At 43.7% G+C, this 13,542-nt stretch overlaps 1 protein-coding gene across 1 annotated transcript in view; it reads left to right on the plus strand.

The window, feature by feature from the left end:
• LOC137541285 (BPI fold-containing family C protein-like) overlaps positions 1–13,542 on the plus strand; it is a 166,271-nt gene that overhangs the window by 57,755 nt on the left and 94,974 nt on the right. The window contains exon 6 of the mRNA XM_068262523.1: positions 858–918. Coding sequence (XP_068118624.1) covers positions 858–918 — 61 coding nt within the window. The remainder of the gene's footprint in view (positions 1–857; positions 919–13,542) is intronic.

Here is a 13,542-nt window from a genome sequence, read left to right on the forward strand (position 1 = left end):
ATAACAATGATTATTTTATTGACCATACAACATACCAAATTAGGCAAAAACCACATTATTAAACCAGCCCACCCATAAAAACACTGCGACCAAATGGTTGAGGGCAACTCTTGCATATATAGATAATCGTCCTGGAACAGAGAATTTGTATTGACCACCCTATAATGGTGTATGTACCAGTAAGTATTTGAGGTGCGGGTGAACATGTAGAGGCTGCTATTACTAGTGATGGATTACTAGTGAGCTGTTCCTAGTTCGCCTGTTTAGACAACATCAAAATGATTTCTATTAAATATGTTAAAAAGAATTTGGAGATTATCAGTATGGATAGACATATTGACAAGCAAATTATACCTGGGGGGCTAAGGGAGATAGTTATTACCTCCAGACCCTCTGTATGTTACCAGGCTGGGAAACCGAATGTTTGGTCTGCATATTAATAACAATATGGAAATAAGTGCTGGATATTTTGATTTTAAATAGTTGTATTATATTATGTATTTGTGAATGTTATTGCCTGCTATATTTTTTTGTGATTTTCTAATAAATTAAATTGTTTAGTGAATCTAGATGGTGCTGTATATTGATCACTCTGTGTTTAGTAATCATTATGTATGGGGGCCTTTTGCAATTAACTTTGAAAGTCAGCACCAAATACATTTTGGCTTCAGATTTGCAAAAAAAAATAAAAAATAAAAAATTACCAAAGAGAATCTGTCAGATTCGCCACAATACTGAATTCAAAATTTTGCCTGCTCTGTTCTAGCGCCCTAGATGGATGGTGTAACTGTAATTTTGACTTTATCAGCTGCCTGTGCCATTTGTAGTCATTAAACTGTTGCCATGTTTATACTTAGCTCTGTCCACGCATCAATGAAGTCATCAAAATTCTGCAGAAGGAGCTGAGCACATTTCAAGGTGGGTTCTACACTTCCCTTTTTTAAATGTTCACAGACTAATGATTATATTTAGCCAGTACCCTTAAAGGATACCAGAACCGAAAGGATCTGGTAAAAATGGTAGATGCCGTGTGTAGGGGGTAAAAAGTCTGCCACTGTTTTTTTGCTGTATCCATGCTGGTGTCCCAGCGGCTTTGTTGACATTTGCCCTGGACATACTGCGCCCTGTGTGCGCAGTATGTCCTTCCCTGACCGGCGCATAGTTAGAGGCTCAGAAGCACGCTGACACCTCCGTCTCCTCCATGCTGCGTGTGCGCTCAGCTAAACCTAGCGTCATAGGATTAGCATGTGACGCTTGCTTCAGTGAAGCACACACGCATCACGGAGGAGACAAGGTGTCAGCATGCTTCTGAGCCGCTAACTATGAGGGAAGGACATATTGCGCACACAGGGCGCAGCATGTCCAGGGCAAAGGTCAACAAAGTCGCCGGAACACCAGCATGTATACAGCAAAAACGGCAGACGGAGTGGGCCAAGAGGAGCATCCGGTATGTACTTTTTACCCCCTACACACTGCATCTACCATTTTTACCAGAGCCTTTCGGTTCAGTTATCCTTTAAACATAGCCTGCCATTGTTGACCTAAAAATGTTTTCCTATGTTTAAAACAGTGAGAGAAATATGGAAGCTGACATATTTATTTCCATTTAAACAATGCAGATTGCCTGGAATTCCTGCTGATCCACTGCCTCTAATACGTTTAGCCATAGACCCTAAACAAGCATGCAGATAAGATGTCTGACTGGATTAGCTGCATGCTTGTGTCATATGTGTGGGTCAGACATTACTGCAGCCAAAGAGACCAGCAGGACTGCCAGGCAACTGGTATTGTTAACAAAGAAATAAATATATTAGCTACCATCTGCTTCTCACTTCAGGTGTAATTTAAAGCTTTTTTTCTTATGTTGCAATACCAGTTATGTCCATTGGCAGTGTTTAAGTAAAACAGATTCCTTCCCACTGTCTATGTAAAGCTGTTTGCTTGTTCAATAAGGGTAGAAGGAAATTTTGCTTGACCAAATCGTTTAGAAGTCCAAACTTTATTGGTAAATTGTTCTGGACAGAGACATATCAGCTCACGCGTATCGGAGCACAAATTCACTGCTTAGTCATGGCTAAAATGCTCTTGCAGGAGCAACAATTTATACATGTGTAGTCACGCCCAGATGGGCAGATCAGTGCACAGAAATATGCAAATTTACTTTTTTTTAAAAGGCATAGAGTACAAAAGCAGAAATGGGCAAAGATATGTACAATGGGGTTCAATTAAGAACATGAAGAACAAAACAAGTAACCTATGAAATAAGTTAACAAGTATTACACCAAAGAAGAGTGTGTGTGTGTGTGCATGCGTGGGTGCGGGTGTGCATTTTCATTATGCCACAAGCCCATGAGAAAGACACCAGTGTATTGGTGGTGTTGCCTCTCCACATTTGCAACAGTCCCATCAGGGCTGAAACCCACTAGAGCGATTTTGTGAGCATTTAGGGAGTGCTTCACATCGCTAGCGCTTTCCCTAAATGCTCTGCCAATGTAAATAAATGTAACACATTCCACAGTAGCGATAGCGGTTAGCAAAATCGCAATCGCAGGACATGCAGCATTTTGGGAGCGTTTGCGCTTCAATATAATGTATTGCAGAGCTGGCAAATTGCTTATGAATCGCTACACAAGGATTTGAGTGCGATTTTAAATTACTGCAAAATGTAAAAAAAATGATACATTGAAAGGGCCAATCAGAATTAAAATCACTAATCACAATTCGCTACACAATTGCTGGTAAAAAGCTTACACTTTTTAAAATTGTTCCCAAAAGCGCCATTTTTTTTACAGCGATTTTAATGAAAGTGAATGGGAGCGATTTTTAAAAAGCAATCAGAAAACGCTAATCAATCACAAGCGCTCAGAAAAGCGCTTATAGTGTGGCTGAGCTCTAAACAAACATTCCGCACAGATCACCTAGCAGAGCTAAAGATGTCACCACTCACCACCAGTGAAATTTCAGAATTTTACACAGGGTAAACTCTGACTAAATTATCTATAAATTAATATTCAAAAAATAAGCAATTTTATTAATTATGTTATTTTCACCACAGTTCCTCTTTAATATGCACCTAATAACCCCAAACAAATGATACTAAGGTGTAGTTAGAGTCTGCAAAAGGCTGAGAGGGAAGTATAGTCCAACTTCAATGAGACCCTAGCAGGGTAGATAAAATGGCTAACGTTTCGGACAGTACGTCCTTAATCATAGCCTCAGGTTTCATTAATTTCATTAATTAATTTCATTGTTTCATTAAAGGGACTCCGAGCACCTCTCATGGGCATGCCTTTAAGACTCCGACTAGTACTGCAAAGTACTTAACGATGCATACCATTCTCTAGCATGTGCTCTCCTCTTTCATTTGATGCCTGAATCGCCGTTCTACACCAAATAGTTTTCATTTGATTTCAATTAAAAATCGTGGCTGCCATCTTGGCTATGTTATAACTTCCGGGTCACCGCTGTCTTCTCTGTTAGAGAAGTGCATCACTGAATGAAGCAGGAAAAGGAAGTGACACGCATGGCCATTGCAAGAGGCTCCTCCAGAGGGTTCATAGCACGACTTTGTTGGAAGTCGTCTGTCTTAAAGGCATGCCCATGAGAGGTCCTTGGAGTCCCTTTAAAGTTGGACTTTACTTCCCATTCAGCATGTTGAGGATTCTTCCAATTACTATCCATTGCTGCACAGTTCCCAGCACCACTGGGTGGGGAGGGAGAGGTAGAGCGCTACATTTGCAAATTAAACTTAAAGGACAACTGTAGCGAGAGCGAGAGGTATGTGAAGGAAGCCATATTTATATTACTTTTAAGCAATACCAGTTGCCTGGCTATCCTGTCGATCCATTGCTTCAAAGACATTTAGCCACAGACCCTGAACAAGCATCCAGCAAATGACATTATTATCAAATCTGACAAGATTAGCTGCATGCTTGTTTCTGGTGTGATTCAGACACTACTGCAGCCAAATAGACCAGCATAGCTGACAGGCAACTGTTATTGCATAAAAGTAAGTAAATATGGCAGCCGGCGTAGAAGTGCAGCTGTGCACGAAATGCCCGTCAGGTGGCTGCACCCGGCACCCGCCGCCACAAACCCCTGCACTTCAATTCCCATCGGTATGTCCATGATTTGAACATATTGCTTGTTTTACACGCATTGTGATTGTATTTAATAAAACCACCGACCACAGAAGTGCCAGCATTCCCTGTTTCTTCCAAATGTTCCTACGCCACTCTTTGCTTGCCAGAGTATGCTGAGCTGAATTGAAGAATAAGAGTGCAGATTTCACCACCCCCCATCCTGACTGTCTATAATGTCGCAGTAGTACCAATCTACTACAGTACTTTCTTATACTTTTAATTATAATTACTGTGGTAATTCCTGGGGCCTTCCAGGAGCGATTGCAAAAACAACTTCTACAACAAAACAACAACAAAAGTCAAATCAAACTTACAGAACTTTATTAAGACAATGTAATCATTTATGCCACCTAGACGTGATCCCCACGTCCAGGCGGCTGCTGCTCTGCTGATTCGCGCTTCAGCGCGTGCCCGTGCTGGGCCCCGTTAGCCCGGAGATCAATGAATGGGACATGGTTCCCGTTCATTGATCTATATCCCCGGCAGAAAAAACGATGGCCTCTTATCAGAGGCGGCGGTCTTTCTGAAGAAAAAAAAAAAGTTTCCCTTCCTGGAAGCGAGAAGGACCAAAAAAAAAAAAAACCTCAATATGGCCATCTTGTGGACAAATAGTAAAACTACATGTACATACATTTTCAATACATAAAACACACATTATTACATTTAACAGTAACGGTTTATTTCCCACACCAAAAATTACACAAATAACATTTTTACTGGAAAAAAAATTACAATAAAAAAAAAAAAAACAGTTACCTAAGGGTCTGAACTATTTAAATATGCATGTGAAGAAGGTATATTACGAACATTTTTTAAATTACAAGTTTGTAAATATTGATAGACGCAAAACTGAAAAAAATGCACCTTTATTTCCAAATAAAATATTGGCGCCATACATTGTGATAGGGACAACATTTAAATGGTTAATTTGCATATATTCAGCAGTGTTGCTCTGGGAGACATCTCAAGCTCACTCCAACCAGAATTATCGCAAATTCTTTCTGTTTTAGGAAAACAAACTTTCGTTTTTCTTAACATCTTAGTAAGGGGGCTTTTAGGACCATTGTAGCCCCTTACACACTCCAATGAGTTCTGGGTCACCATGAGCTTGCTGGTTAGTCTGTGCCTCTCGGATTCACAAGCCCTAGTCCATAGAGCCAAATTAATCCATGTCATGCACTGATGAGGATCAAACAATCCGAAACAGTCTGTATGCATGTTGGATTATTATGGCCCTGTACAAATTAACAAGCTGATACATCATTGCATTCCAGCGGTTCTGGAGGTGTGTTTAGCTTCTAAGGGTACAATGGTTAATTTGCATATATTCAGCAGTGTTGCTCTGGGAGACATCTCAAGCTCACTCCAACCTGAATTATCGCAAATTCTTTCTGTTTTAGGAAAGCAAACTTTTGTTTTTCTTAACATCTTAGTAAGGGGGCTTTTAGGACCATTGTAGCCCCTTACACACTCCAATGAGTTCTGGGTCACCATGAGCTTGCTGGTTAGTCTGTGCCTCAATGGTGTAATAACTGAGACAAATGGGCAAATAAAATACATAGGTTTTAATTATGGTAGCATGTATTATTTTAAAGCTATAATGGCCAAAAGCTGAGAAATAATGATTTTATTTCCATTTTTTTCTTAATATTCCTCTAAAAATACACTTAGGAAAAAATAATTTTTAGCAAATATGCACAACCCAAAGAAAGCATAATTGGTGGTGAAAAAAACAAGATATAGATCAATTCATTGTGATTATTAGTGACAAAGTTATTAGCGAATGAATGGTGTGAGAAAACGCGGAAAAGCCGCTGCAAGTACTCAGAGTAAGGCGGCTGATTCCGCGTTCAACATGGCAGCTTGCGCGCAGAGACCTGCATTTACTGGCTTGACGGAGCACAGAGAAACCGCCGCATGCCCAGAGAACAGGGCAACGGATTCCGCGTCCGACGCGGCGGTTTGCACGCATAAGCCTACTTCTGTCAGTACTGCTGAACGCGGAGAAAACACCGCACGCTCGGACTGCGGCGGATTCCGCATCCAAAACAGCAGAGGCATTACAACACATGTCTGGTGTGGCTGGGACTGATAGTCCACACAGGTTCAGAAGGACGCGTGCGCGCGTGGAGAGGCAGAGCATTTATGACAGCCAGAAGGGTGTCAGCTGACCAGGCCAGTCAGCTGACATTTCTTTCAGTTTTCATTGGTCCAGCACTTAGGGGAGGCGCAGGAGAGCGCTGGTGTATATATACTGGGTGCTGGTCATTCCTCTGGTGTCTGGCGTTGCGATCACTACGTGGTAGCACTCAGACCTTGTCAGTATCTGTGTTACATTAGACCAGTTTCCTTGGTGTTGATGATCAAGGACCTCACACCTTAGTCTAGGAATTCTGCTATTATCTGTGTTATTATCTAGACTAGTTTCCAAGGTGTTGATGACCAAGGAACTCACACCTTAGTCTAGGAATTGTTGATTATTTGTTATGACCTTCTGCTTTCCTGACCATTCTTCTGATCTCTGATTTTGTACCTTTGTCATTCTGATGCTCTGTTGCCAAACTCGGCTAGTCTTAGGATTCCGCTTCTGTCTCCTGTCTCTGTACTTGATCTGTCAGTCTGTTGCCGACCTGGCCTGTCCGACCTCGAGAACTATTTCTCTTGTTGGGAAATAGTTCACAGACCTGTCAGTGACACTTCTCCTTTGGTGTCACTCACTCTCTGATCCTTCCTACTCTCAGCCTGGCTCCACCCCTTGGGGAGCCTCAGGCCTTTGGAAGGAATCTGTTCTCTGGGCAGTACCCCCTACTGCCTCGCACCCACTGTAAGGGTGCTCTCCTCAAAGTATTACTGTTGCACCAAACACTCATATATTACTCAGGTGTCCAGAGGTTAGACATATATCGGATTATCGGTGATACTGCAGATCATCTATAATCGGGTATATATCTGCATTCTCGGTGATACTGCAGATCACCGGTAATCAGATCCTCTCTGTTACACCGATCATTACAGAACGCCAGACCAAAAAATGCAAATGGACGCACACACTGACCGTCTGGGCGCACTTACCACTTCGGTGGAGACCATCAACCAAGTGCTGGGTAACCACAAGGCGATGATTGACGCTTTGTCCGGTTCTTTACAAACCCTTCAGACGGCTGTGGATGAGGTGCGATCCCCTCCTAGCACAGACATACGTATGTCTGTACCTGAAAAAAAAGGATTTCTGAGCAGTTGTGTCTTTATTGTGCTGAGGGGGGTCATAGAGTACGAAATTGCCCTAAGAAGTCGGGAAACGCTACTGCCTAGGAGTAGTTGGGGGTAATACCCTAGGCGTACAGCTCTTACCCCTAGAGGATAAGCGGTTACTTCTTCCTTGTATGATTACATGGGATGATAAATCGGAAGTCTCTGAGGCCTTCATTGATTCAGGCTCAGCGGCTAATTTTATGGATTACGAATTTGCAAAGAAATTGGGTATTCCGCTCAACCCGGTCAAACCACCCCTTTAGGTTACGGCAGTGGATGATTCACCCCTGCAGCGTAACCATCCTCTGTCCCAGACACCAGAGGTGGAAGTCACTATAGGGGTGCTGCATAGAGAGAAATTGCAGTTTTTTGTGTTGCGCATGACAACCTCCACAGTTATCCTTGGCATGTCGTGGTTACACCCTCACTCCCCTCAGATAAATTGGGCTACTGGTCAACTAACGAGCTGGTCAGCCCATTGTTTTCGTCATTGTTTAGTGAAGGTGACCTTAGGCCAGACCAGGATTCATGTGGAGTGAGTTCCGGAACAATATGCTGAGTTTTCGGACGTGTTTTGTCCCAAAGCTGCCGATAAACTACCTCCACATCGCCCTTTCGATTGCCCCATTGATCTCCGATCGGGTTGTATGCCCCCAAGAGGTCATCTCTACAATTTGTCTGGGCCAGAAAAGGTGGCCATGCAAGAGTACATCCGTGAAAACTTAGCTAAAGGATTTATTCGCCCTTCCCGGTCGCCTGCCGGAGCAGGTTTTTTTTTTGTAAAAAAGAAAGATGGAGGCCTTCGGCCATGCATGGATTACCGGGGACTGAATAAGATCACAGTTAAAAATCGCTATCCATTACCTTTGATAGACGATTTATTCACTCAAGTCACCAATGCTAAGATTTTTTCGAAATTGGATTTGCGGGGTGCATACAACCTGGTGCGGATCAGAGAGGGCGATGAATGGAAGACGGCCTTTAACACACCCGACGGGCATTACGAGTACCTGGTGATGCCCTTCGGGTTGTGTAACGCCCCGGCCGTCTTTCAGGAACTCATCAATGAAGTTTTCAGGGAGGTGTTGGGTAAATTTGTCCTAATATACCTGGACGATATACTAATCTTCTCAGACAACCTCTCTGAGCACAGGTCTCATGTCAAATTTGTGCTGTACAAGCTTAGACAAAACAGGTTTATGCCAAATTGGAGAAATGCATTTTTGAGGTGACATCTGTCGCTTTTCTGGGATACATAATTTCCACCTCGGGCCTTTCTATGGATCCTGCCAAAGTCTCTGCTGTCCTGGAATGGCCTCAGCCAGTAGGACTCAAATCTCTCCAGAGATTCTTAGGGTTTGCTAATTACTATAGAAGGTTCATAAAGGGGTACTCCACAGTCGTAGCACCCCTCACCAGTCTCACAAAGAAAGGGGCAGATACCAACCACTGGTCCCCTGAGGCTCTGGCTGCTTTCTCCACTTTGAAAGAACTGTTTTGCTCTGCACCCATTTTGAGACACGTAGACACCTCTTATCCATTTAGAGGTTGACGCCTCTGAAGTCGGGGTAGGGGCTGTGTTGTCTCAATGCTCTGGGCTGCAGGGAAGATTACACCCGTGTGCCTATTTCTCTTGGAGGTTTTCATCAGCAGAGAAAAACTACGATATAGGCAACAGGGAGCTCCTAGCCATTAAGTTGGCCTTTGAAGAATGGCGTCATTGGCTAGAAGGAGCAGAACATACGATTACAGTCTACACTGATCACAAAAATTTGGAATACATTGAGGGGGCTAAAAGATTAAGCCCCCGTCAGGCTCGGTGGTCACTGTTTTTCTCAAGATATAGATTTGTAATTACGTACACTCCGGGTAGTAAAAACATTAAGGCGGATGCCTTGTCCAGATGTTTTGAGCCGGAGACAGCACAGCCCTCAGACCCAGAGACCATTGTCCCACAGAAAGTAGTGTTGGGAGCCACAGAGACTTGGAAAGACTGGACGGAGACTTTAAGTCCCTTCCAGCAGGATGTCCCTGAGGGAAAGCCTGAAGGGGTTATGTTTGTACCACTGCCATTTCGTCTCCAGGTTTTGCAGATGTTCCACTCACACAAGAATGCTGGGCATCCGGGGGCCTCCAGAACACAAGACTTGGTTGCTAGGTGTGCTTGGTGGCTTTCCCTGGCAACTGACTGCAAGGAGTATGTTAGAGAGTGTGCAGTGTGTGCTAAAAGCAAACCCTCCCGTCTGGCACCTGTGGGAACGTTGCAGCCTTTGCCCACCCCGAGTGAACCGTGGACCCATTTGTCCATGGATTTTGTGGGTGAGCTTCCGAGGTCTGAAGGCATGTCGGTCATTTCGGTGGTAGTCGACCGTTTCAGTAAAATGGCCCATTTTGTGCCCTTGAAAGGACTCCCCTCGGCCCAGGAGTTGGCCGATCTTTTCATCATCCACGTTTTCCGACTACATGGCATTCCGGAAAACATAGTGTCAGAACGGGGAGTCCAATTTGTTTCTAGATTTTGGAGGGCATTTTGTCATCAAATGGGCATGGAACTGTCATTTTCGTCAGGCTACCACCCACAGACCAATGGTCAGACGGAGAGGGTGAATCAGTCTTTGGAACAGTTTTTAAGGTGTTATGTTGCGGATGCGCAAAATGATTGGGTCAAGTTCTTGCCATATGCAGAATTTGCGCACAATAATTTGAAAAGCTCTTCCTCTGGATTTTCTCTGTTTCAGGTGGTAACCGGAAAGTTGCCCAAGTTCTCCCCATTACCAGTAGCTTCCACTCCGTTTCCAGCTCTGGAGGCTTGGCAAAAATCATTTAAAGCCATTTGGGGAATCGTGAAAAAAAATTTGGAGAAGGCTTTTCAAAGTCAGAAAGGACAAGCTGACAAGAAACGATCCTTGGAGTGGAAGTTCCGACCAGGAGACCTGGTCTGGGTGTCCACATGTCATTTGACCCTGAAACAACCCTCGTCCAAGTTAGGTCCCAGGTTTGTGGGCCCTTTTTCTGTAACCAGGAAAAGCAACAATGTTACTTATGCCATTGATCTTCCTGCCAGCATGCGTGGTGTAAGATCTTTTCATGTGTCCCTGCTTAAGCCAGCAGTCCATGTGGGTCCCACTCCTCCTCCTCCTGTGATGGTAGACGACCAACCTGAGTACGAAGTAGAAAAGATTTTAGACACACGTGTAGTGCAGAACTCGGTACAGTATCTAGTGCACTGGAAGGGGTATGGTATTGAGGAGAGAACATGGGTACCTGAGTGTCGCATGCATGCGGACAAATTAAGAAGGGAATTCCACGCTCTATATCCTGAGAGACCGGGTAGAACGGATCCAGTAAATCAAATACTTGCTAAGCAAACACAGTAATTAATAGTGTCCATAAACTTCTACTTCCATGAAACTATAGTCTCACCAAATACCAGAGTCAACCAGCATTCCACTCTAAATGCAAACCTGAATATTACGGAACATATTTATTAAGGCCTCGTTCACACTGCATGTTTTTCCATCCATATTTCAGCAACGCGTGCGGCAGGCCGTCACGCACGAACATCAGAAGTGCATAGACTGCACGGTCTGATGTTCATACTGCATGCGTTTTGTACCAGTGGGTGGTCGCATGCTGCACGCATTTTTTCCCAAAAAGGCACAGGTTTTTGGGAAACCCAAATTCACTCTGGTACAACTAGGGATTAGTACACTGCACTTGATCTGAGATAAAACCCTGACCCCTAGCTGCATTTACAGTAAGTGGTGACCACATCCTACTTGTGTGTGTACGAACATAAGCATCTCCGATGCAGGAGTGTCGAAAACACTGCGTGCGTTAAGTAATTGCACCAAAAACATTGCACCGGTGCACGCAAAATGTCGCATATGTTGCCCCTGAATGGTTGCACCAGTGCGCCCGATGGTGCAACCTTTTGGGCGCACTGGTATGACGTTTCAGGGCCACCGTATGCGACGTTTCGGGGCACCGCATGCGACTTTTCTACACCTAAAAAGACTGTTTTTGGCTACAAAAGTGATGAAAAAGTTGTTTCAAGGGGTCGAACAACTGCACAGGTGCATGCCAGAGAGGGATCCATGCCAAAAGTCTTATCAAAAATTACGGAGTTGACACAAAGTCATTTTTTTTATCCCTAATGGGCAGGAATCACATTACGCACAGCTCAGGGTGTCAGTGGGCTGTGGAGTGTCACAAACAGAGAAATGCAATAGTACTGTCAGAATACAGTGAAATAATAATGCACTGGAGTGGTTCTGTGCCTGCAACTTAATAATGAGGCAACAGCAATAGTGTGCACACAGCTCTGGGTGTCAGTCACAGCTCTGGGTGTGAGTGGGCTGTGGAGTGTCACACACAAAAAAAACACAGGAGACCGATGTACTAGCCCTCAAAAGGGTTGTTTGAAGTGCTTTCACAGCAGTGAGGAACAAGAACACAGGCCTAGCTAATGCTTTTCCTACCTATCTGGAGCAAGTCTGACCCTGCTCTTACTAACAGTCAGCAGCCAGCAGAGAATTAATCCTATATTGCCTCCACTACTGCTTTTTGATAGGGGGGTCCAGGTAGGGTTGCTAGCTGATTGGTTGCCATGGGTCTGCTGACTGTGAGGTAAGGGGTCAAAGTTTAGCTCAATAATGATGTATAGGGGCGGGTCGAGCACGCCAAATGTTCGCTTTTTGCTACGAATGCGAACAGCCGATGTTCGCAGAATACTGCTTGCCGGTGAACTGTTTGGGATATCTCTAGTCGTGTTGTCCTGGAAGTGCCCAATCAGCCATCAAGCCACCGCAGTCAACAGCGCATTACCATCGGACTTCCGCTGTGTGACAGTGGCAACCGAAGTAAACAAAGTCAATGGGTGTCGCAGGAAATTGCAGTGCGGCATGCATGTGCGGAGTGATTGACGTACTTCCTGTCCAGCATAGAATATGTTACTAGGCAAGGGGTGCGCAGCGCTTTGCACATGACCCTGTCCGCACTCTGTCTCAGAGTTATATGAGTAACATATTGTGTGATGCAATGCAACAGGGGTGGGGCATCGCACCGCAAACGCACCGGCCAGATGTAAAACCGGCTTTAGGTGCATTATTTGGGATGTATGCTGCATGTGCGTATTTGGGAACAAGCCTGCTTATGTTTTGGGTTTGTGGACAATGCCTGCCTAACTAGTATTTGTTATGTAATGAGGGACCCTTTCTTACCAGTACCCCAGTGTTTTATTTAACCTAAAACTAATCCTGGATTTGCTGCACCACTTAAACATCCACACTGGAAATGACACAACCAACAACGTTTAATCTGTTTGGCACTAAATCACACCTATAGATAAGGTTTAACGTTTAGATAACGTGTTAATAGCGGATTTTGATCATAATCCCTGTGCCTGACCATGAGATGTAATTCACTGGCGATAAACCTTGCTGTGGATATAAACCAGTTATTATATTTAGGAAGGAAATAGATCTGCTCGAGAATGAGCTCCAGTGAGTAAAACAATGCCTGAATCATCCCATTGTGCGTGTCAAACCTACAAGTAGTTGTTACTTAACCTGTTTTGTTAGGTGGGTTTTACACTTTGAAACACAGAGGAGTGGAAACAAGTAACAACATGACCTCTGGGCTGTCTAATGCAGTCTTTGTTAAGTCAGTAGCATTTATCCCCTTTCCCATGAGAAATCTTTACCCTTTCTCAAATAGATCATCAGAGGGGATCTGTATGGCTAATATTGTGGTGAAACCCTCCCACAGTGATGTCAGGACCATCATCAATAGCAATAGCTTCCTCTGTGCATAGAACTCTCAGTAATGAACATTCCTTACAGATCACCTGGCAGAACTAAAGATGTCACCACCAGTGAAACATTTCATAATGTAAATCAGGGAGAGGAAATATTTTACAACAAGCAAACACCAAATAATTTATAAATGATTATTGTAAAAGAAAAAAAAAAAGAAAAAGAAAAAAAAAAAACCCAATGTTATTCATTATGTTATTTTCACTACAGATCCTCTTTAACGTGTGACGTTCGGATTTTGGAAGCTAACTTTGCTGATTCTTTTTTCTTTTATTATAACCGCCTTGTTCCTTTTTTTTTTTGCCATGATCCTCCTATGGAACCACAGCTAG

Source organism: Hyperolius riggenbachi, chromosome 12, assembly GCF_040937935.1.
Source record: "Hyperolius riggenbachi isolate aHypRig1 chromosome 12, aHypRig1.pri, whole genome shotgun sequence".
In the NCBI taxonomy this organism is placed as follows: domain Eukaryota; kingdom Metazoa; phylum Chordata; class Amphibia; order Anura; family Hyperoliidae; genus Hyperolius; species Hyperolius riggenbachi.